This window comes from Lissotriton vulgaris, chromosome 5 (assembly GCF_964263255.1).
Source record: "Lissotriton vulgaris chromosome 5, aLisVul1.2, whole genome shotgun sequence".
Classification (NCBI taxonomy): Eukaryota; Metazoa; Chordata; class Amphibia; order Caudata; family Salamandridae; genus Lissotriton; species Lissotriton vulgaris.
The window spans coordinates 1,512,285,086-1,512,308,027 of record NC_141693.1 but is presented as its reverse complement, the minus strand read 5'-3'; the positions used below and the strand labels follow the sequence as shown (position 1 = coordinate 1,512,308,027).

Below are 22,942 nucleotides of genomic sequence, written 5' to 3'. Positions count from 1 at the left end.
CTCTGAAGACGGCTTTCCTGGTAGCTATTACCTCTGCCAGATGAGTGAGTGAGCTCCAGGCTCTTTCTTCAAACCTCCTTTCCTTTCTGTTCATCCGGACAAGCTGGTACACAGGACCCCTCCTTTTTTCTTGCCAAAGGTTGTCACGCCCTTCCACATCGGGCAGACCTTTGCCCCCCTTCTTTCTGCCTCTGCATCCTTCAAGGGTAGAGGAGAGGCTCCACCGCCTGGACCCAAAACGTGCGCTCGCATTCTATCTGCAGCGTACACAGCAGTTCCGGGTGGATGATCAACTCTTTGTTGGCTACGTGGGCGCCAAAAAAGGTTGTGCCGTTCTGAGCATCAAAGCATGTTACTCCTTGGCCAAGAAGGAGCCTCCTGTGGAATTGCGTGCACATTCGACCAGGGCAACAGCACCCACTACTGCCTTGGGATGCTGTGTCCCCCTGCAGGATATTTGTCAGGGAGCTACGTGGGCCTTGCTGCACACGTTTACCAAGCACTACTGCCTTGACAGTCTGGTCCGGAGAGACTGCTTCTTTGGCCTTTCTGTGCTCCGTGACTTTCTGGTGTAATCCTGTTCGCAGACCCACCACCGGGGTTGGTATTGCTGGGGTATCTATTCTAAGGTAGGGAATTAATCCCTTACATGTCTCTTTCAGATGCCAAAGTTACTTACTTGTGTAACGATATATCTGTAAGAGACATAAGTTAGTGATAGATTCCTTACCGCCCTGCCCATCCTCCCAGTTCCGCGAACTGGTTAGTAGGGTTAAGGTCATCCCGCATTTTAGGGCCCTAGTTTTATACACCAATTGTCAGTCTCTTGCATGGCTCTGCGTTTCGGCACGGAATAGTTGTGTACAGAACTGACGCCAGCGCACATGGGTGGCCCCTAAGTACTCTCCGTGATGTCTTCTCGGCTCCTACGACGCCAGTGACGGACGCGGAGCCGCAGGACGCTAACTACTGGCGCGAAGGGGTACTGCTAAGCAGAAAACTTTTCCGTATCCAGCCTGACGCCTGGGGATATTCTAAGGTAGGGAATATATCACTAACTAACGTCTCTTACAGATATATCATTACTCAAGTAAGTAACTTGTGCATTGGGGTCTGTACCAAGCCCTCCAACAGCACTCCTGTACACAGGACGATTGCTCACTACCAATGTCCTGCTCCTGGGGGTCCAGCCTTCCTCTCCTAACACCGTATCCCAGATACTCTGGTAGTCCAAGCCTCAATTTACAGAATCCATTGCAGCTTGTTCCCTACAACACCACTGGATACCTACAACACCATCGGATAGGGAATCCAATAAGCTGGAAGCCTTTGGAACGAGGATCTGCTAGCCTGCCAATGTGGTCTCCTTGAACACTGCAGGCTTATTGGGCTATTCGTCCCATACTGTGTGGGATACGTTTGTGCAAGTGCTGCCTATGGGCTCAGATGAGGCTTGGGCCCTTTCCAAAGCTATTGCTGATGGGCGAGATGCAGCAAAGTTCACAATCTGATTCCGGTTGGATACGATGGATTCACTGGCAAGAGCCAGTCCTCCTCTGGTGACGCTTCGACGTCACAACTGGTTGAGGACACTTTGCTTATGTTCATGCATTTCTCAGGAACTTGTCTCTTTGAAGCCACAACAGATCTGGCTTTGGAGAGATCTAGCCTCTTAGCAGCTATGGAACGTCCAGCTCCAGTGCTGAACGTTCCATTGCGCAGGTGAGGTTCGAACGTCCAACGGCCGACGGCAGCACTCCTGAGGTAGTGGTGCAGTCGGCCGTTGGAATAGGCGCAGCACCTAAGAGGTTAAGGACAATAGGGCCACTGCTAGATTGTTGGGGCTCATTGTGGCCCCATGGCAGCCACATTTTACATTTCGCCCCTCTGTGTCTACTTTATCAGCAGCCACCTCCTTTTCCCTCTAGCCACCATGACCAGCAGGCTCAACCCTTTCGTGGCTGCTGCTCCCACCAGCTTCGTGGACCCCAAAGCCAGAGGTCAACCCAATTTACCCCCCTGCCAGCTGCACAGTCAAAGCCTCTTTAGTTTGCCCTCAAACAAACATTCAAACGTGCGCAGACCGTTGAAGGCAGAATCTGATGCCATCTGCACCATGCAGAAAGATTACTATAGACAAATGGATGCTCCAGATTGTCCAACATGGTTAAACTCCTGTTTCAACAAAGCCCACCACCACTCCCTCCACCCCCAGAGTGGATGACCGAGGACTACCTTGTGCTCTTGCAACAGGAAGTACTGGCCCTTGTGGCCCAAAGAGCCATTGAGACAGTGGCAGCCTCAGAAGTAGGTTGTGGTTGCAATTTCCCCTACTTTCTGGTGCCAAAAAAGAATGGAGGCGTCCGTCCTGTCATAGATCTGCACCCTCGATTATTGCTTGAAGAAGAAAAAATTCAAGATACTCACCCTTGCTCAGGTCTTATCTGCCCTCGACCCTAGAGACTGGATGGTAGCGTTGGACTTGCAGGACACCGATTTCCACATTCCTATCCTGCTTGCCCACAAACTGGCCCTGCGGTACACGAGCATGATCATTTTGCTTTTCTCCCCTTTAGCTTACCAGTGTCCCTCGAGTGTTCACCAATGTGATGACCGAGGTTGGAGCACTTCTGCGGTGGTCAGGGGCACCTAGACAATTGACTGTTAAAGTTGGGCTTGCCCCAGACCGTCATTTCCCACCTCCGGACTACAGTGGACCACCTGCATTCGCTGGGGTTCACTATCAGCGTGTCGAAGTCACTCCTCTCAGATTCTCCCTTTCATCAGAGCCATTCGGGACACAGTGAAGTTTCAGGCATATCCCCATGATTGGCATTGAAAGTCTTTATTCCTTCGATCAAGGGAAGGCTAGCTCGAGTGCTCACAGTCAACACCACAGGCCATGCGATCCTTCAACAAAAGGGCGGGGTGGGTAGTGGACACTTTGTCCAGAGGCCCTTCATCTCTGGACATGGCTTGAACGATGGGGCATTTCACTGGTGGTTCAACATCTGGGGGCTTCTAGTGCAGACAAACTCAACTGTCAATACCTAGCCATTCACGCATGGCGTCTTCATCTGCAGGTGGTGCAAGGTCTCTTCTGAGATTGGGGATAGCCTTGATTAGATCTATTTGTCCCCACTGAGAACTCATAATGTGAGTACTTCTGCATGCTGAAGTGTGCAAGGCGGCTCTCACTAGGAGACTCGTTTCTTCTTCTAGTGGAGCTCAGGACTCGCACACTGCTTTCTTGCAATACCGCTCCTTTGCAGATTTCTCAAGAAGATCAAAAATGACCTGGCCCAAGTCATCTGATCAATGGTATCAATGCTCTCAACTTGCTCCCTCTCTACCTCTAACTCTGTCAAATCCTTGGGCATCAGCATTGATAAGAATCTTACACTCATCCCTCACATTAAAAATGCTGCTATAGGTGCTCTCTTCTCCCTTCTCCACCTTAAAAAAATCAAACCTTTCATTCCAGCGGATGATTTCAATATTGTTATCCAATCTCTTGTACTTTCCAGAATTGACTGTGGCAACGCCACCCATGTAGGCATCCCATAAGTCCACCTTGCACCAATCAAATCGGTCCTCAACCTGGCTGCTGGGCTCATCTCGGATTGTAACGATTTGATCACATTTCTCCTATCCTCAAAAACCTTAACTGGCTCCCAATTGAAGGTAGATCCACCTTCAAGATGGCTCGTATTACTCACAAAGCCCTTCACCAAAACACCCCCTCTTACCTCTCTGACAAACTACAAAAAGCTGGTTGCTCCAGGTCCTTGAGAAGCACTAACGCCCTTGTCCTCATCCCCCCGAGACTCAAATGTACAAAGACACAATCATGTACATTCTCTGGTAATGCTCCAACGATTTGGAACTCTCTTCCCTAAAGATCTTCGCTGCAACCCCTTCTACCCTCTCTTCAAAAAAAGACTCCAGGTGCTTCTTATCAACAAATATTGGGGCACCTAACGTCTCTCAATTTCCTCCTTTTCCATCTCCCTTACCCATTCCTTAATTACTCTCTTTCCTCAATTACCTCGTCTAACTGAAATGCCTTATCCCATGCTAGTTTTTATTCACTCTGTAATTTTGTTTTATTTTGTTGCAAAATGTTTATCTTGTTTATCTGCCTGTAAAGCGCTCTGATACTCCTGGGTCCAGTAGCGCTAAATAAATAAAATAAATAAAGTGGCTCTGGACTGGGCACGGAGAGTATGGCATCCTGAACTGCTGAGGATGAGCATCAGTCCTCCAGTCAGGTTGCCCATTCAGGAGGATTGTCTGCTGCAGCAGTAAGGCAGGCTACTGCCGCCAAGCGTGTCCACTCTCTTCCTTCGTGCTTGAAGATTGAGTAGCAACAGTTGAATGTTTTTCACCTCCCTCCTAACTATGTAATGTCATTCTGGCAGCCAGGCATTTTTCAACCAAAACCGTCTATGCCTGCGGATGGGACATGTTTTTGGCCTGGTGTACATCTAAATCTGTTGATCCTCTGTCTGAACCCTTGTCCGAGGTTCTCTTTTTGGCTCTATCCCTGGCCTGGAAAATCTTGGCTTTGGGCACAGTGAAAGGGTGTCTAACTGCCAATTCTACCTTTCTACTGTTGCTGGATCGAGCTTCCCAGTTTAAGTCACTTGTTTTAACTAGATTCCTTAAAGGTTTGCAGCATATGCCTCCTCCCACACCCATCATTATGCCTTGATGGAACTTGAGTTTAGTTCTCACCTTTCCTGTGTGCTCCCCTATTGAGTCTAGGCACAGCTACCCTGTACAGCTCCTAATGATCAAAACTGTCTTCCTTGTGGTGATGGCTGGTTGAGTGCGTTACGGGGTATGTAAACGCATCCTTGTAATTGGGCACACCGTCTGGTTTGTCATAAACACAACAGACTCCTTTGAGTTTCAAGATAGATTGCTTTTATTTTCAATTCAAGTTTTTCATTGTTCACTTGTTTAGGTTTTGCAAGTTCATTTTATCCATAGTGATGCATATGATAAAGTTGATTCAAGACTGTTATGTTTCACACAAAACAAATGCTCCAATGCATTTCGGGCAAGAGAAGCCCTTTTTCAAGGAGCGCTGAAAACATAATGGTAAACGCCTTTAGAATGTAGAACTAACTAAAAAAAAAAAACACATGTATGCTCAAACATTACGTTTTGGTATTTCTTTTGGTGTACAACCCATAAGTAAACATGCTGACTTGGTTACCTGGTGGCGTGTGAAAAATGTACCTTATAAACCATAGGGACTGTTTTTTTAGGGGTGCGTTTTTTAAAAAAAAGGAAGGTAATGAACTACGTGAGGGTTGTGCAGGGGGATGTGAAAGAACACTTACGTCCGGGTCGTTGGTTTGTTTGGTGAAAACCTAAGCGAAAAAGTAAATGAGAGGTATCATCAATATTTGTTTCAAGCCAGACACGGCGAAACAGCATTTTGATACCCATCGGGCCCGACTTACTTGTGGGTTAGCTGAGTGCGTACGAGACGTTACAGATGAATCGTCGGCAGCTAGGATGACAGGAATCTGGTGCTAAAAACAGTCCCCTTGTTAGACACCTTCTTTATTGGCAGGTTCGCAGGAGCAAACGGCATCACCTTCACAGCCTCAATCGTAACCAAACATGTTTCGGGCTCCCAAACATGTTTGGTTACGGTTGAGGCTGTGAAGGTGATGCTGTTTGCTCCTGCGAATCTGCCAATAAAGAAGGTGTCTAACACGTTTTGTGTGGTGCTTCGACTTTGGGTGCTTTTCGTATGGATGGATATATTTTTATATATATAGCCGCTGACAGCACCCGCCCACGAGTGCACAGGATCTTCGAAGAGAAAGGAGCGGCTAACTCATCTGTTTCCTGTGCACCGCCTAACCGCCAGCAGGAAGGTCTATCGCGGATTGGCCCACGCCCACTTCGGATAGTACGAGCCGATTCTCGGAGGACACCGGCGTGTCTTGGATTCTCATCGGGAGTCTATCGGAACACCGAGAAGGGTAAGCGGACCATCGCCTGACTTAATTTTCCCTGCCCATCCCGTTGGAATCACACAACGAGGGAGCGGACATTTAGGTAGGGCGCCTGGGGGGTTACCTTTTCACAAAGCCACCACAAGCCAAGCCCATTATCCAATGCGCCTGCACTACACCAAGCAAGAAGCGCATTTGAAACTGGACAAATGTTCTCAGAAACGGAACGCCGCACGGCGGCAAAAGACCTGTTTAAACACCGTGAAAGGCGTGAGAGGACCAGTGAAGATGTGCCAGTGGTAGATCCACAGAATGTAAAAATAAAAGAAATGATGGTAAAGCTGGAAAGGCTGCACGAACGCGAGACACGCAAATGGTGGGAAGCCACAAGCCTCACTAGCTATGTTGAGGTTAAAAGAGTACCGCGTGGTTTAAGGGTTCACACTGTGCCATCATACGAGAACCCTGACCCCCAGCTGCTCACGGACTGGGAATTGCATACAGCTGCATATACGGAAGGGACCCTCAAGATACTAATCAAGTATGCTTGGAGTGACCGCGAAAAGGCGCTGGTAGAAATAAAGAATTTAGAGGAAAAATTGGAGGAGGAACCTGATCAAGAGCTAGTGCTCCAGCTTAAAACCGACATGAAATCACGCCTCACCAAATACGAACAAAAAATACGTACTAGGAAACAAGAGAAGTACGAAAGAGATGAGGATGATTACCAACAGGGGCGCATCTTAACATATGCAGGAAAATATGACGCTTCACGCCAAGCACTCCAATCCAGAACGACCTCAACACCTGAAATTCTCACGTCTGAATCCGAAGTGACGGAAAACGAATCCGGAGATGAGCAACAAAATACAAGGGTGCCAGCCAAAACACGACAAAAACCACGACCAACGGAGGCAAAGGACAGCGAAAAGACCCCTTTTCACCAGGAATACGATGTCATCAAGGGGACCTGGCTACGAGTCGGCAAGACAAAACCACCGGACATGGCAGAACAACAACAAAAAACAAAAAAACAAGGCGGACAAGGAGAGGGGGCGGCGGCAAGCAGCGGCGGAAAGGGGAGAGGCAGAGCGAAGCCCAACAACTGGGGCAATCGGACACGAGGCAACAAAAAGTGATTCCGGCATTGGAAACCACCAGCCAAAATCTAACGGTGGTCAATCTGACTGAAAGAACTTTAACGGACACAGAGACAAATCTACTCAGCCTCGGACTCACCTTCTGCCCTAGCACCCCACTTGAATATACCCAAACGAGAATAGACCTCTTCAGATTTACACGTAAGCTCAAGTTGCATAAATATTTCAAACTACGGCCCCACCTAAAAGAAAGTGGAGAGAAAGGCACCAGAATAACAGCAACCGATGCCCTTACGGGCAGGGAAATTGAAGCTCTTGAAACCCTTGAGGAGTTGCGAGAAGAAATTCCTATACAGGACTCATCTGAAATCCTCAACAGAGGACAAAGCGCTCTAGCCTTGGGTATTGAACAAGACCGTGAAGAGAGTGGATACAAACCCCCATCAATATTCATCCCACAGATGCCCTGGGATGCAATCGACGCCTTTTCTGAAGCCATGACCCAAGAACTCATGCAGTATAGAAAAGCAAACCATCCAATAAAGTACAACATCACAGAGCAACAAACTGGCTCTACACGACCTCATGAGGGATGAAAAAATTATAATCAAACCTTCGGACAAAAGGAGGGAATGTTGTACTACTCACTAGAGAATACTATAGATATGCAGCATTACGCCAGCTTTCTGATACAAAGTTCTATGTCAAATGCACCAACGATGTATACTTAGAAAGCATCCGGAGCTATGATAAACTGATAGGGAAATGGCACAACTGTAACATGCTCAGTAAGGATGAATTTCTCTTCCTCCGGACAACCCAACCCCTTACACCAACATTTTACCATCTGCCAAAATTACATAAGGACAGTCTACATCCTCCGGGCCGTCCGATTGTGTCATCGATTGGCAGTCTTACTGAAAACATGTCCCGGTTTATAGACAAATTCCTATTCCCCTTGGTACTTACTTTACCATCATATGTACGGGACACCAAGGATTTTTTGAACCAAATAAGGAATGTGAAATGGGACAAAGACTGCCTACTGATTGTGCTAGATATTACAAGCCTGTACACAGTCATTGACCATCAACAGGGCCTAGAGGCTATCCAGCACTTTCTGAACCTGAGACAACTGAGATGTTCGAGGCATATGGGCTGCAGATGGTACATTATGAATAGATCGCCATCTGGTGTTGGGCTCGGATGATTGCACTTTGTTTTTCTCTTGGAGAGTCTTTTGTATCTTGGTGACTCCTCCCTTGGTTGGTAGTGCGCATGGGCATCGGCTCCATCCTTAGATTGTTTTTTTCCGCCATCGGGTTCGGGTGAGGATCGAGACGCTCCAGATCAACTTCAGGAAAAAGTGATTTATCGGCGCGTATTCCCTTTCCAATTCGACGGTATTGTTATCGAACGCGTTTCATTTCCATTCCGGAGCGTTACGAATTCAACATCGAAGAAAAAACTCTGATCTACGTCAACGAACAGAAGACCTTTCTCGACGTAGTCAAGCCCGGAGTCCATGGAAAGGACTCCATTCAAAAAATGTCGACCGTGTGGTGCTAAGTTCCCACACAAGGACCTACACGAGGTGTGCAACCTCTGTCTATCGCCTGAACACGAATCCAGGGACTGCGAAGCCTGCGCAGCATTCTCCTCCAAGCTAACGATTAGAAATCGTCGGGCTAGAAGACACGAGGTTTCCAGAATGCAGTCGGAGGCGATCCCGGAGCTGTTCGGAGACTAGCAGCTTGAGGAAGAAGAGGATCATGAGGATCAGTCGGGGTCGGAAGGGGACCAGTCGGAGGTCGAAGAACTCGACGTGCAACAAACCGTGAGTGACGACGTCCCCTTAACGAAAAACCGACCCCGTGCGGTAACGACCCCGCCTTCGGGCCCGGTCAAACCGCATAAAAAAGTTTCCGACGCCCCGCCCTCGGGCCCGGCAACGAAACCAAAACTGAAACCGAAACACTCGGAATCCCACCATGTGGGATCCGAGAAAGGGTCGACATAGACTTCGACACCGAAGCTTCATACAAGGGAAAGCTCGGCATCGAAACATTCCATGTCGAAACAGAAACATGATTCGTCGTCCAAGACTCACTCGATACCCAGGAAGTCGGAATCGAGTAGACACTCGGTGCCGAAAACACCGAACATTGACGATCGAAAACATAAGCACCTTTCGGAACCAAGGCCTTCGGTACCGATTCAGGAGCAACAGACAGATCCCAAACAAAAGATTTTGTTTATCGATCCGCAAACTGGCAAAGTAGTGACGAAGAAGAGAAAGAATGAACAGACAGAAGACAAATCTCTTCCTTCAAAAAAGAGAACACTGGGGACAAATACAACTCCTCCTGCTTCTCCTCGACCTAAAGTCACACCCTCTTCTCCTATTCCTCACACTATGCCAAATATTCCTACACCTTCCACACCAAGACCATCTACACCTCAGTCTGATGTAGACAGTGATCCAGGGGAGGGAGAACCTCAAGGGGATAATGAAACCATCCCAGATGAGGATGACCCATGGGAAAATTATGACGGAGTCAGATGAGGACAACGACCCACAGTTATATCCCTCAAAGCCTTCACCACCTGATGATAACACAGGGTTTGTACAGCTCATTAATAGGGCAGCAAAATATCATAAAGTAGATATACATACAGAACCTCTAATAGAGGATTTCCTGTTAGAGACGCTACCTAATGCACAAAGAACATCAGGTACTCTTCCTATGTTGAAGGGTCTTCTCAGCCACACAGAAGAAATATTCAAAGACCCAGTGAGCACTAGGGTGTTAAACCCAAGAATTGATAAAAAATATAAGGCGGCTCCAAAGGATCCAATATTTATCAAAGGGCATGTACCTCTGGACTCGCTTGTAGTTTCAAACGCTCGTAAAAGAGCAAACTCATTATCTACAGGAGAGGCTCCTCCACCTGATAGAGTCAAAATTAATAGATGCATCAGGCAAGAGAGTAGCATCACAAGCGGCAAATAGCTGGCGTAGAGCCAATACACAGACACTACTTGCACGTTATGACAGGGCACATTATGATGAATTAGAAAAACTCATCACACATCTCCCCAAAGAGCATCAGAAAAAGGCAGATCAGTTAATACAGGAAGGTAAAATAATAACTAATACTTCCATTAAGTGCGCCCTAGACGCAGCAGACACTGCAGCAAGATCCATCAACACCAGTGTCATGTTAAGGAGACATGCATGGCTTAGAGTCTCAGGATTCAAACAGGAAGTACAAACGTCCTTATTGAACCAACCATTTGATCAAAAGACACTTTTTGGTTCAAGCACATATGAGACCTTAGAAAAATTGAAAAAAGATACAGAAACGGCTAAGTCAATGGGAGCATTGCAACAGCCAACACAAAGAGGTTCCTTTCGTAGATCCACCTATAGAGGGGGCTCAAAAAATACAGGAACAAATCAGCAATCCACCTCTTTCACACCTACATCACCCAAAAGCAATTCAAGAGGTAATTACAGGGGTAACAACAACAAAGGTAGAGGCAGCGGAAATAATAACAACCGCACCGCCTCAACCCAAAAACAGTGACTTCATAGAACTCCCCCCAGACCACATAACACCGGTCGGGGGACGTCTATCACAGTTCCTACCTGTCTGGGAAAACATCACATCAGACAAGTGGGTGAGACAGATTATCCAACATGGTTATTGCCTGGAACTCACAGCTACCCCATCAAACATCCCCCCCAAACAGCGTCCAATGAGTCAAGATCATCTGACATTGTTAAAAGAAGAAGTACTAGCACTTCTACAAAAGCATGTAATAGAGAAGGTCCCAAAAAATCAACAAGGGACAGGAGTATACTCTCTATACTTCCTAATCCCCAAAAAAAGACGGGTCCCTAAGACCAATCTTGGACCTCAGACCTCTCAATGCTTACATAAATTCGGAACATTTCCACATGGTCACGCTCCAACAGGTACGCCCTTTACTGAAGAAAGGGGACTTTCTTTCTACACTGGATCTAAAAGACGCTTACTTTCATATCCCAATTCACAAAGCCCACAGAAAATACCTAAGGTTTGTAGTGGAAGGACAACACTATCAGTTCAAAGTCCTTCCGTTCGGGGTCACAACGGCACCAAGAGTGTTCACAAAATGCCTAGCTGTGGTGGCAGCACACCTAAGAAGACAACAAATACATGTCTTCCCCTACTTGGACGATTGGCTAATAAAGGCCAAGTCACAAGAAGAATGTCTTCACAACACACAGAAGACAATTCAATTGCTGCACCACCTAGGGTTTACGGTGAACTACAAAAAATCACACCTGCAACCAAACAAAATTCAACAATACCTGGGGGCTACTATAGACACAGAAAAGGCAATAGCATACCCCAATCCGACCAGGATACAAACAATGGTCGGGTTAATACAAAGGTTTCAACCACAACACTCACTACCAGCACGAGTGTTTATGCAACTGTTAGGCATGATGTCCTCCTGCATACTGCTAATACCACATGCCAGGCTACAAATGCGTCCACTACAGGAGTGTCTAGCGACACAGTGGAATCAGGCTCAAGGTCAGATTACAGATCTGGTGTTGGTAAACGACCGGACGTATCGCTCTCTGAAGTGGTGGAACACAGAAAACATTTCCAAGGGACGGTCGTTCCTAGAACCAATTCCACAAGTGATAATAACAGCGGACGCATCGCTCTCCGGATGGGGAGCGCATATGGACAAATACACAGTGCAGGGGAAGTGGAGTGTGCAGCAAAAGAAACTGCACATCAACTACCTGGAACTATTAGCAGTATTTCTAGCACTAAAGGCTTTTCAAATGCAAATAACAAGCAAGGCAGTCCTGATCAGAACAGACAACATGACTGCAATGTATTATATTCAAAAACAGGGGGGGACACACTCTCCAACTATCCAAACTAGCACAGGACATTTGGAGATGGGCCATTCCTCAAAAGATTTATCTGTTAGCAGAACACCTACCAGGAGTTCAAAATCAGATAGCAGACATCCTAAGCAGACAGTCAGAACAAGTACACGAATGGGAGCTGCACGACCAAATACTGCAGCCATTCTTCCAGAGATGGGGGCAACCAGAGATAGATCTGTTTGCCAATCATCAGAACGCAAAATGCAAAAACTTCGCATCCAGGTACCCACACCAACGGTCCCAGGGCAATGCACTATGGATAAATTGGTCCAACAGATTTGCTTACGCTTTCCCTCCTCTCCCACTAATTCCGTTACTGGTTCGGAAACTGCAGCAACACTCAATGACAATGATACTAGTGGCACCCACGTGGGCAAGACAGCCGTGGTTCACCACGCTACTACAACTCTCACAGGTGCCACATCAAAAACTAAGATTATTACCCATGCATCTTACACAGAACCATGGAGAAATAATGCACCCAGATCCCAAACAACTGAACCTAGCGATCTGGCTCCTGAGGTCATAGAGTTTGGATATTTAGATTTACCACCAGAATGTATGGAAATCATTAAACAAGCAAGACGTCCTACCACCAGAGCATGCTATGCAGCAAAATGGAAGAGGTTTGCTATACACTGTAACAGTAAGCACATCAACCCTCTGGACGCATCCACTAAAGAAATCATTTGCTATTTACTACACTTGCAGCAATGTAACTTAGCATATACCTCTATCAGAGTTCATCTCGCAGCCATAGCGGCGTACCTGCAAAACAGGCAACATCTTTCCCTGTTTAAAGTACCAGCAATTAAAGTTTCATGGAGGGACTCAGAAGAGTCATTCCACCAAGACGACCACCTTCCCCAGTCTGGAATCTCAACATAGTACTTACCAGACCAATGGGGCCACCCTTTGAACCTATGCATAGGTGTGAAATACAATTCCTCACATGGAAGGTGGCCTTCCTCATAGCTATCACGTCACTTAGAAGAGTAAGTGAGTTGCAGGCTTTTACGATTCAAGAACCATTCATGCAGTTACACCAAAATAAAGTGGTTCTTAGAACAAACCCAAAATTCTTACCAAAGGTGATTTCGGCATTCCACATCAATCAGTCAGTGGAATTACCGGTTTTCTTTCCAAAACCACAAACAGTAGCGGAAAGAGCCCTACATACATTGGATGTTAGAAGGGCAATATTGTACTATATAGAAAGAACACAAACTTTCAGAAAGACAAAACAGCTATTTGTTGCGTTTTCTCCTACACACAAAGGCAATCCCATCTCTAAAGCGGGCATTGCCAGATGGATTGTTAAATGCATTCAAATATGCTACTTAAAAGCAAAGAGAACATTAACTGTTCCTCCTAGAGCTCACTCTACACGTAAACTAGGAGCATCTATGGCATTTTTGGGAAACATTCCACTAGATGACATATGCAAAGCAGCTACCTGGGTTACACCGCACACCTTCACAAAACACTATTGTGTAGATGTGCACACAACACAACAAGCTAGAGTGGGACAAGCTGTATTAAAAACTTTATTTCAGAGAGTTGCAACAGACACGGGCAACCACCGCTAGGGAGAGAACTGCTGTATAGTCTATTCATAATGTACCATCTGCAGCCCATATGCCTCGAACGGAATATGCTACTTACCAGTATGCATCTGTTCTTGGCATAGAGGGCTGCAGAGTGGTACATGCCCTCCCAGCCTCCCCGGAAACCTGTGTCTGTTCCAACATTATCTTATTTAGATACACTTACATGGGCATTCTTATCTGTATTCTATCATACTACTCCATCTAACCCTACTATGGCAAAACAATCTAAGGATGGAGCCGATGCCCATGCGCACTACCAACCAGGGGAGGAGTCACCAAGATACAAAAGACTCTCCAAGAGAAAAACAAAGTGCAATCATCTGAGCCCAACACCAGATGGCGATCTATTCATAATGTACCACTCTGCAGCCCTCTATGCCAAGAACAGATGCATACTGGTAAGTAGCATATTCCTTACCACACATAATACCATGATCCTCGAGTTCATTGAATTTTGTTTGAACAATAATATATTTTTATTAGAGGATCAATTGTTCAGACAGGTGTCTGGAACGGCGATGGGTACCTGCTTCGCTCCCAGCTATGCGAATCTTTTCGTTGGCTGGTGGGAGGAGCAGGTACCCAGGAGCTGTATGGTAGATGGTGTAGAAGGAAAGACGGAGGGTTGGTTCAGGTACATTGACGACCTGTTTATCGTCTGGCGGGGCTCATCGGTAACAGCACAAGCCTTCATTAACCAATTGAATGAGAATGTTTACAACTTACACTTTTCAGGGACGGTAAGTCCGGTTTCAACAGACTATCTGGACCTGAAAGTGTTCTCAGAAGATCAGCAGATTCACACAGCTCTACATAGAAAAACGACTGCTGGCAACTCCACTCTTTTTGCCAGCAGCAGTCATCCCCCTCAACTTATCAAGAGCATTCCGTACGGAGAATTACTCCGACTCCGTAGGAATTGTTCAAGATTAGAGGACTTTGATGTGGCAGCTAATGAGTGTGTGAACCGATTTAAGGCCAGGGGGTATGGAGAGTCTCTTCTAAAAAACACCTTGAGGAGAGTAAGGGCCATCCCTAGAAATACCTTGCTTACAACTAAACCTGTCACAGAGAAACCTAATGATGGTATAGGCAAGTTTAGGTTAATAACCCCTTTTTCTGCTGGAGCTAATGACTTAAGATCTATGCTCCGTAAGAACTGGCACATTCTCAAAACGGACAATATCCTTAAAGACGACCTACCTGCTCACCCACTTATAACCTTCAACAAAACTAGATCCCTAAGAGATTATCTGGTTACCAGCCATTTAGAAAAACCACTCCCAAAAAGCAATACCCTAAAATCCATGAGTGGGTTTTTCCCTTGTGGAAAATGCAAAGCGTGTGCCGGAAGTAAAAGGGTTCTCTCTGTAGAAATTCCCGACACTGGCAAGAAACTGCAAATAAAACAGTTTATTACATGCAGCACTCCCCTAGCAGTTTATTGTTTGATCTGCCCTTGTGGCCTCCGCTATATAGGGAGCACGATCAATATGCTGAAGCTACGGATTTTAGAACACCTCAGGGCTATCGACAAGGCCGATCAATCCTACCCAGTTGCCCGGCATTTTGCCGAAAAACACAACAGGGACCGCAGCCAGCTCCAATATTTTGGCCTTGATACCATCAGAAATAATGCTAGGGGAGGCGACCGTCTGCGACGACTACGCAGACTTGAATCGCGCTACATTATAGATCTTTCCACCAAATGGCCGAAGGGGATGAACAGTGGGGAAGAAATGGTCTTCCATCTAGGCAAATAGGAATGTTGCTGTTATTGTATCTAATTGTACTCTGTATCTGTTGAAACTATGTGGATCATTGTATGTACAATATGTTTCTGTGTGGTTACAAGGGTGGCTAACCAAGATGAATTTAGAAACTGACCCTCCAGTATACTACACACAGAACTAGATTTATTGTTCATACACACATTATTCTCATTAAGATGTATTTGGTAGGTTCAAAGGGCTCTTTGATTCCTAAAGTCATATGTTATATGAACAGTAATGAGAGAAAAACGCACTTTTGTCACGTTTTCCTTTGGCACTTCTTAGTCTCTACACGATGTATGACATGTTTACGTTCATTTTCACAATGTGTATAATTTTGTGCAAAGGTTGTAAATAGTGTCACCTCTCCTCATCTTAGAGGACTGTTGCCGATCCACGGCTATATCAAACAGTGTATAAATATCACAAGTAATGTTTATATACCTCCCACTTAAGCATACTTACCTATCCGTAGGTGTAAAAACGCTGAGTATATTCACTATGGGCATTGAATAATGTAATGTGTATTGCACCGTTACAAGATGGCGCTTGCGAAAGATGGGAGAGTTGTAGTCCTCTGTCGATGTCGACTGAGAGGTGTAACCTTTGCACGCTGTCAAGATCAATAAATGTACCGGTTGAAATGTGTGGACACACACACTGACGAAGGCCAAGTGCCGAAACGCGTCTGTGGCAAGCTTGTAGTTGAATAAACTACTTTGTGACTGAAGGTACCCCCCCGAGTGCTGTCATTTCATTCCTGGGAATTCACTTGGTTGTGATGAGCGCAATATATATATATATATATATATACAGTTTCATTTTTTTTATAACTCCTGAACAGATTTACACCAAAGTACAAAAAGGACTTTTTCTGGACCAAGAGCTAGCTTTCTTCCAAATTTGGTGTAAATCCGTTGAGCGGTTTGGTCGGTAGCCGTGTCTAAAAGTTGCAACATCCCTTTTTACGATTTGATGTAAATCCGTTCTGTAGTTTTTGAGAAATATAGGGTTAAAAAACTGTTTATTTTGGCAGTTGGTTCTGCAAGAGTCTCTAGAGACTCTCGCATGAGCGCCAATTAAAAAATAGAGCATTCTAATTGGCCCAGGGAGCTTTATTCCCTTGTGCCATCCTGCTTCCACAGGAGTCGGGTTCCCACGAAAGCAAGTGCTCTGATTGGCTGCCTGCAACATGAGAAAAATGTTGTTGGCAGCCGTTAAAGGACACAGGGATTTAGTTCCCTGTCCTGAAGTTATTTAAAAATGAAAATATATGGGGTCAGGGTAGGGATACCCTGACCCATCTGGCCATAGGGCTGAAAAAGAAAAAAAAGGCCAAAAAATTCAGCAATTCTGCTGGAAAATGGCTGCCAGACCACATTTATTTATCATAAGTCCTGGTGAGCCTACCCCTGAGACTGTGTTTATAAAGGGGAGGGGCTGCATGGTTCCCTATCCCTGAGTCTCCAGAGGCTTTGAGTAGCCCACCCCTGGACCAAAAATAATGCTTATGGGGAGGGGGAACGCACTGCACCATCCAAACCCATCAGAGGCCCGGGGAGAGCCCACCCCGAACATATTCTCCATGGAGAAGGGGGGGTACAAGCCACCCCTCTCCCAGAGTCATCAGACACTGGGGAGCCAAACCCCCTGGGCCGAAATCATTAAAGAAGGAGAGGATACCCTCCCCAAGCCTCAAACATTCCCAGAGAGCCCACCCCCAGGGCCAACATTTTGTAAAATGGGGAGGAGGCATGCAGCCCCCCCTCTCCAAGCCTCTAAAGGCCCCGGGAAGCCCACTCCCAGGGCTGAAAAGGTTCAAAATGGGGGTGGGGGCTGCATGCCTGCCCCCCCCATGAGCCTCTAAAGGCTTTATTTTTTAAACTGGCCCTGTGAGATAGGGTCCCAGGGCCTAACAAGACTCTGGGAGGGGAGCCATGGGGCCTCCCCTTTGCTTTATTTAAAGAAGTGGCCCTGAGTAATGAGGTACCCACGGCGAGGTGCTGCAGCCAATCTCAAAGCAAAAAGATGAGCACGGTGGGGGTTGCATTTATATGTGGTAAGTATGTATTACTTTTCATTTAAAAACAAAGGTTGAAGTAACGTTATAGTTAGGTGAATTTGTCAATGACAACATTAATGTTTTGAACTAAAAAACTCCAACAGAAATTTACCAGTTATAGTTAGCAGCACTAACTATAACTTGTGCACCTGCCATGCACTGCTTAAGACCTCACATACGACACCACTCATGACATGTTCTATGATATAATTTGACATCACTGATGACATCTCAAATAACAGGAGAGTGGCAGATCATATATTCATTGTAAGGTTTAATTTGGATTGATACTGAGAGTTTGTAGTTTGTTCTGTCCAATTTGAAGAACACTGCTTTGAAACTTACTGTAAATGAAATAGGTCTGTGTAGGATCTGCAGTAGCTGCCCAGCCATGTGGGGAACCTGCCTCTGGAGGTGTGTCTTGCTGAGCTGTGGTACGACTGCATTGAAGTTCTTTAGATTATATTTCAGTATAACTGTTCACTGTCATCATGATATTGTGTCACCCTTAGGTTCTCTACCGACGAGGGTCAGTGCTGGTCTACCTACACATTCTCTAAGGAGCCCATCCACTTCACAGGACTAGCGACAGAGCCTGGAGCAAAAGCAATGATTGTCAGCGTCTGGGGCTACAGCCAGTCCATTTTCTATCGCAAGTGGGTTTCCTACACCATCGACTTCAAAGATCTTGTGACCAGACCTTGTGAGTGTCTGTTCCTCCTGCCTTCTTTCATAGTACTTCTCTTTGCCAGTGCATCTCATGCTTAACCTGATGCACCTTGTTAATTTTCTAGTACTTGAATAAACCCACAGATCTGTTAATGCAGCTCAGCTCAGATCCCCAACATCTTTGCGCCACAACCCTGCCTTGTATTGCTTTGCAGATGCTTTTTAGTTCTGCCCAACTACTCTGCTAGTAACTCAGTGCTTACAGTTTGTATGGCTCGTTCGGGGCACATGAACTTTACTGCTGCATCAAAACCTTTCCTTCAGAAGTTTGGCTCAATGTCTGCGCCACTGGTCTGTTTACTGCTGGGATTGACTGCACAATAATTATTTTCCTCCCACTTCTGTTTTGCTGCCCTTTATTGATTCTTTTTGTTCCCTTACATTTTAGGTGACAAGGCTGACTATATCCCCTGGTTGGCTCACTCCAGTAACCATGACGATCCCTCAGATGGCTGCCTTCTGGGCTACAAAGAGCAATACCTGCGACTCCGTAAGACTTCTTATTGTCAGAACGGCCGGGACTACACTGTTTCTAGAAATCCCTCTACATGTAACTGCACTTTGGAAGACTATCTCTGGTATGTGTCTTATTACTGTCTGGTTTAAATTTACTTTGTAACTGGTTTCTGATCATGGAAGCTATCAGCTGGGGGCACACTGCACCAGTCACAGTGAGAAAGAAGCTGCCAATGTAAACCCAATCTGTATTGTGGCTCCAGCCTGCTTTCTGTTTTACAGCAACACGGAAACCGAATTAATGATCAGCGACCTTGGCTATCAATGATTTTCAAAGAACAATGGTTTCTTACACTTAAAAAATATAATTCTTGTAATTTTCATAGAAAAACACAGATATCTGTTTTGACTGTCCAACTGGACATAATCATTTTAATGTAAACAATTAGGTAGAACAACATGTAAGTGGGACATTTAACAAGATAAATAAAGACTCAATCATTGAAGTATTGAGGCCTATAGCATAATTCAGTAGTTGGACCTGTTTTATGTTTGTTGGTTTGCAGCCCTTTTCTTGAAGGCAAATCCAATCTCTCTTATAGGATAACATTGGAGTTAGCTTATTACAGTTTATACGTGTAATTTTCAAATGGGTAGATATAACAAGTTCATGTTTGATGTCTCTGGAACCCGAATTTAAAATCCTAACGTATGGTGAAGTTTGATTTCAAATTGCAATTCTGAAATGCCACTTTTAAGAAAGTTGGCATTTTCTTGCCTTAGCCATTTGGTGCCTGCAGCCTGACTCTGGTCACATGACTGGGTGTAGTTCCAGCTTGGCTTTGTGTATTCCTCCTAGACAGCCACACACAGTGGGAGCTTAGGTGTGACTGGATGGACCATCTATAGCAAGGTGGGGGGGAGGAGCTGGGCTCTGCTTTACTTACAACTGAATAGGCTGTGTCATGCCTGCACACAAAGGGCTGCATACTCCCCTGTATTGAGTCTGCAGCCTTGGCCTGGAAGGCAGGCCATCGGTGCAAGTCAAAGGCATGCCTCTAGAAGCTTATCCCCACTTCAAAGGCACAAATGTATATAAAAGAAGGGCCTCAGACACCACCACTTCGCTACACTTCTGGACCTGTGGATACTCTGCCAAGAAGGACTGCTGTGCTACTATGAGGACGGCTATTCTGAAGGAGCTGCTACCTTGCTTTGCTGCCCTCTTGCCTGGGGAAGAACTGGACGTGCAACTCCATCAGGAACCCAGATTGACTTAAAGGGCTAGTGTGCTAGCCTCCTGATCTGAACCTCATGGACATAACCGGCTCCCCCACAGCTCCTGGACCCATCTTCAGTCAGTTCCTGACCCCTAAGAGGCGCCTCTCAGGTTGTTGGCCGCGTGTGGCTTAAATTCAAGCTTTTGAGCTCTTTGCAGCTGCGAATAGCCCTATACGCACCAGAACTGCACCGATCACACTGAAAATTGGCCCGAACCGCTGCAAGTTTATCTCTTCGCACAGCAAGCATCGATCGTCCACCGGGTCGATACTCCAGAATACCCGTCTGTGATACCAGGCCTGCTCATCGCTGCCCACCGTCAGCAACACTATCCTTGATCTCGGCGACCTTCTTCCACACGAACAGGACTCTTGGCACAAAACTTGAGAATATAAACCTTCAGCAGGACTAATCTGACTGTATCTGACCCATGCTCCATCGGAGTTGGCTTGAACTTTTGAATTTAACCCGGGCCAGCGTGACCAGATATCCCCGCTTGGTGCTCTGTGCTTTTAGGTGCTGTTTTACTGTTCATTCTTTAAAAATTCTTGACTTTGGTTCTACTATTTGGATTTTTGTCTTTTTGGTCTGGTTTTGTTTTTTAAATCTGAAAGAAACAGGTTAGTATTAGATTCCTTACCTTAGAATATCCCCAGGCGTCAGACTGGATCCGGAAATTTTTACGTAGCAGTACCTTTGTGCGTCGGTAGTCGTCGTCTGCGGCTCTGCGTCCGTCGTCGGCGTTGTGGGTGCCGTGATGACGTCGTCTGAGTACTTAGACGCCGCCTCCGCGCGCTGACTGTCAGTTATTCTTTTTTCCGCGCCAGCAGCGCAGATCCGGAAAAAGTGGTACCTTAGTAATTTTTTTACTAAACTTTTTACGATCTCTTTGATCATTTTTTCGAGTCTTCGACTCCGAACGGTGCCGGTAGGGATGCCAGGTTTTAAGCCCTGTGAGGACTGCGACCGACTGATGTCGGTAACCGACCCTCACCGCCGGTGTCTTCACTGTCTCGGCGTCGACCACGACGACAAGGCCTTCCCCGACTGCCGAGCCCTGACTTCCAAAGCTAGGCGGGAGCAGTCCCGCAAGCAGCTCAATCTCCGGCAGTCGGCCCGCGCCGCGAGAGGTCCCGGTCCGGACGGAGGTCGAGGGACCGGTCGCGGGGTCGGAGCCTTCATAGCTCCGGGAGTCGACATCCCTCTTCAGGCTCGAAGTCGTCTGGTAAGCACAAGAAGTCTAAGAGACGTCATCGCTCTTCCGACTCCCCCCGACGCGACCGGGGTGACACCGCCCACGCGGCTCCGCCGGAGTCGCGGGCGTCGCGACCAGTCCCATACCCTCCAGTCCCTGGGCAGCAAGCGACGCCGGAGGAGATCGAGCGCTTCCTCATGACCATGAGGTCCCTGGGGGCCCTAGCGGGTCGGGTGCTTCGGCCCCGACGCCGGCGGGTGCTTCGCCGCCGACGCCTTCGGGCCCGGCGCCGCGGGACCCCGCTGGATCCGGATCCGGGTCGTCGCCGGTTGACCTAACGACCTCACCGGCGCCAGTCCCTAGGGTGTCACCTCCGGCGCAGCCTTCGGGCGACGCCGTCCCCGATGCTTCCCTCAAACTGGTTCCGGCGTCGGAACGGCGCCGCTGGGCGCCGCTTTCGACATCGCTTGGAGAGTTTTACTTCAATGAACCGGCCCCATCATTTGACAACCTTGATTATCAGGAAATGGGTGATGAGGAGTATAGGAGGGGTCTGAGGACCCTCTGACACGTGAGTGTCAGTCCCAGCAGTACTGGACAGGTGAACTTGGGGATGCCAGTGATCTGGACACTTCGCCAGACACTGGTTTTGTCTCACCCCCTACCATGGCTACGGAGGAGGGGGCAGCCTTCAGTGTGGTGTTGACGCGGGCGGCCAAGGCCTTGGGCCTTGAGCTCCCCGTCGTGGCCGTGAGGACTAACCACCTCCTCACTGAGGTCCTTAAACCGCAGTCAAGCTCGGCCGAGCCTCTGCTGCCGTTTAATGAGGCCTTGACTGACGTTCTTGGGGGAACTTGGTCCAGGCCCGCTACAGTCCGCCTGTAGATAGGAACGTGACCAGACGCCACCGCCCGGCCCTGGGCGACCCTTGTTTCCTGTCCACCCATCCCACCCCGAGAGCCTGGTCATCCAGGCCTCCAACTCCCACACTGCATTCCCGTTGGCTCCACCTGATCAGCAATCCAAGAGGTATGAGCAATACGGCCAGAGGGTATTCTCCTCTCGGAGTTTGGGACTGCGGTCTTCCAACACCGCATGCCTCTTGGGCCGTTACACCCACTCTCTGTGGGACACGGTCGCGGACGTGCTGCCACAATGCCCGACGGAGGTCAAGGCTAAACTCGCCCAAGCCCTTGCGCAGGGTCGAGATGCAGCACGCTATTCTATCCGGTGTGGGCTGGATACCACCGACTCACTGGGCAGAGCGATGACAATGGCGATTCGTCGCCACGCCTGGTTGAGGTCCACCAACTTTTCGGCCGATGTCCATAATACTCTCATGGACATGCCGTTTGATGGCCGTCGCCTTTTTGGCGACAAGGCAGACCATGCGCTTGAGCGCTTTGAGGACTCCAGGGTTACAGCCAAGTCCTTGGGCCTCTCAGCCCTGCGACAGCAAACGGGTGCCTTTTGCTCCTTTCGTGGCCAAGGAAGGGGCGCCCCCACACGTGCTGCCTGCCACGCACCGCAAACTAATTTCCAACGCGGTGGCGGCCGTGGAAACCGCCGTGGCGGTCAGGGACAACGGCGATGCCAGTCCACACCTGCCCCCGCAGCATCCACCTCAAAACCCTCCTAGTCCGTGCTTTCAGGCCCATGTGGCGCCAGTGGGGGGCAGGGTTCGCCATCATCTCCTCCACTGGCGCACTGTCACGTCGGACAGGTGGGTGCTGCAAATCGTCCGAAGGGGCTACTCCCTCTCCTTCGAGGCTACCCCTCCAGCCCCTTCGAGGCGACC

General features: G+C 47.6%; 1 protein-coding gene across 2 annotated transcripts in view; it reads left to right on the top strand.

The window, feature by feature from the left end:
• The window catches only part of SORT1 (sortilin 1), a 577,196-nt gene that overhangs the window by 425,355 nt on the left and 128,899 nt on the right, over window positions 1-22,942 (top strand). For both annotated transcript variants that reach the window (XM_086923559.1, XM_086923558.1), the window contains exons 14-15: window positions 17,996-18,186; window positions 18,601-18,790. In XM_086923559.1, the coding sequence (XP_086779685.1) occupies window positions 17,996-18,186; window positions 18,601-18,790 (381 nt within the window). The remainder of the gene's footprint in view (window positions 1-17,995; window positions 18,187-18,600; window positions 18,791-22,942) is intronic.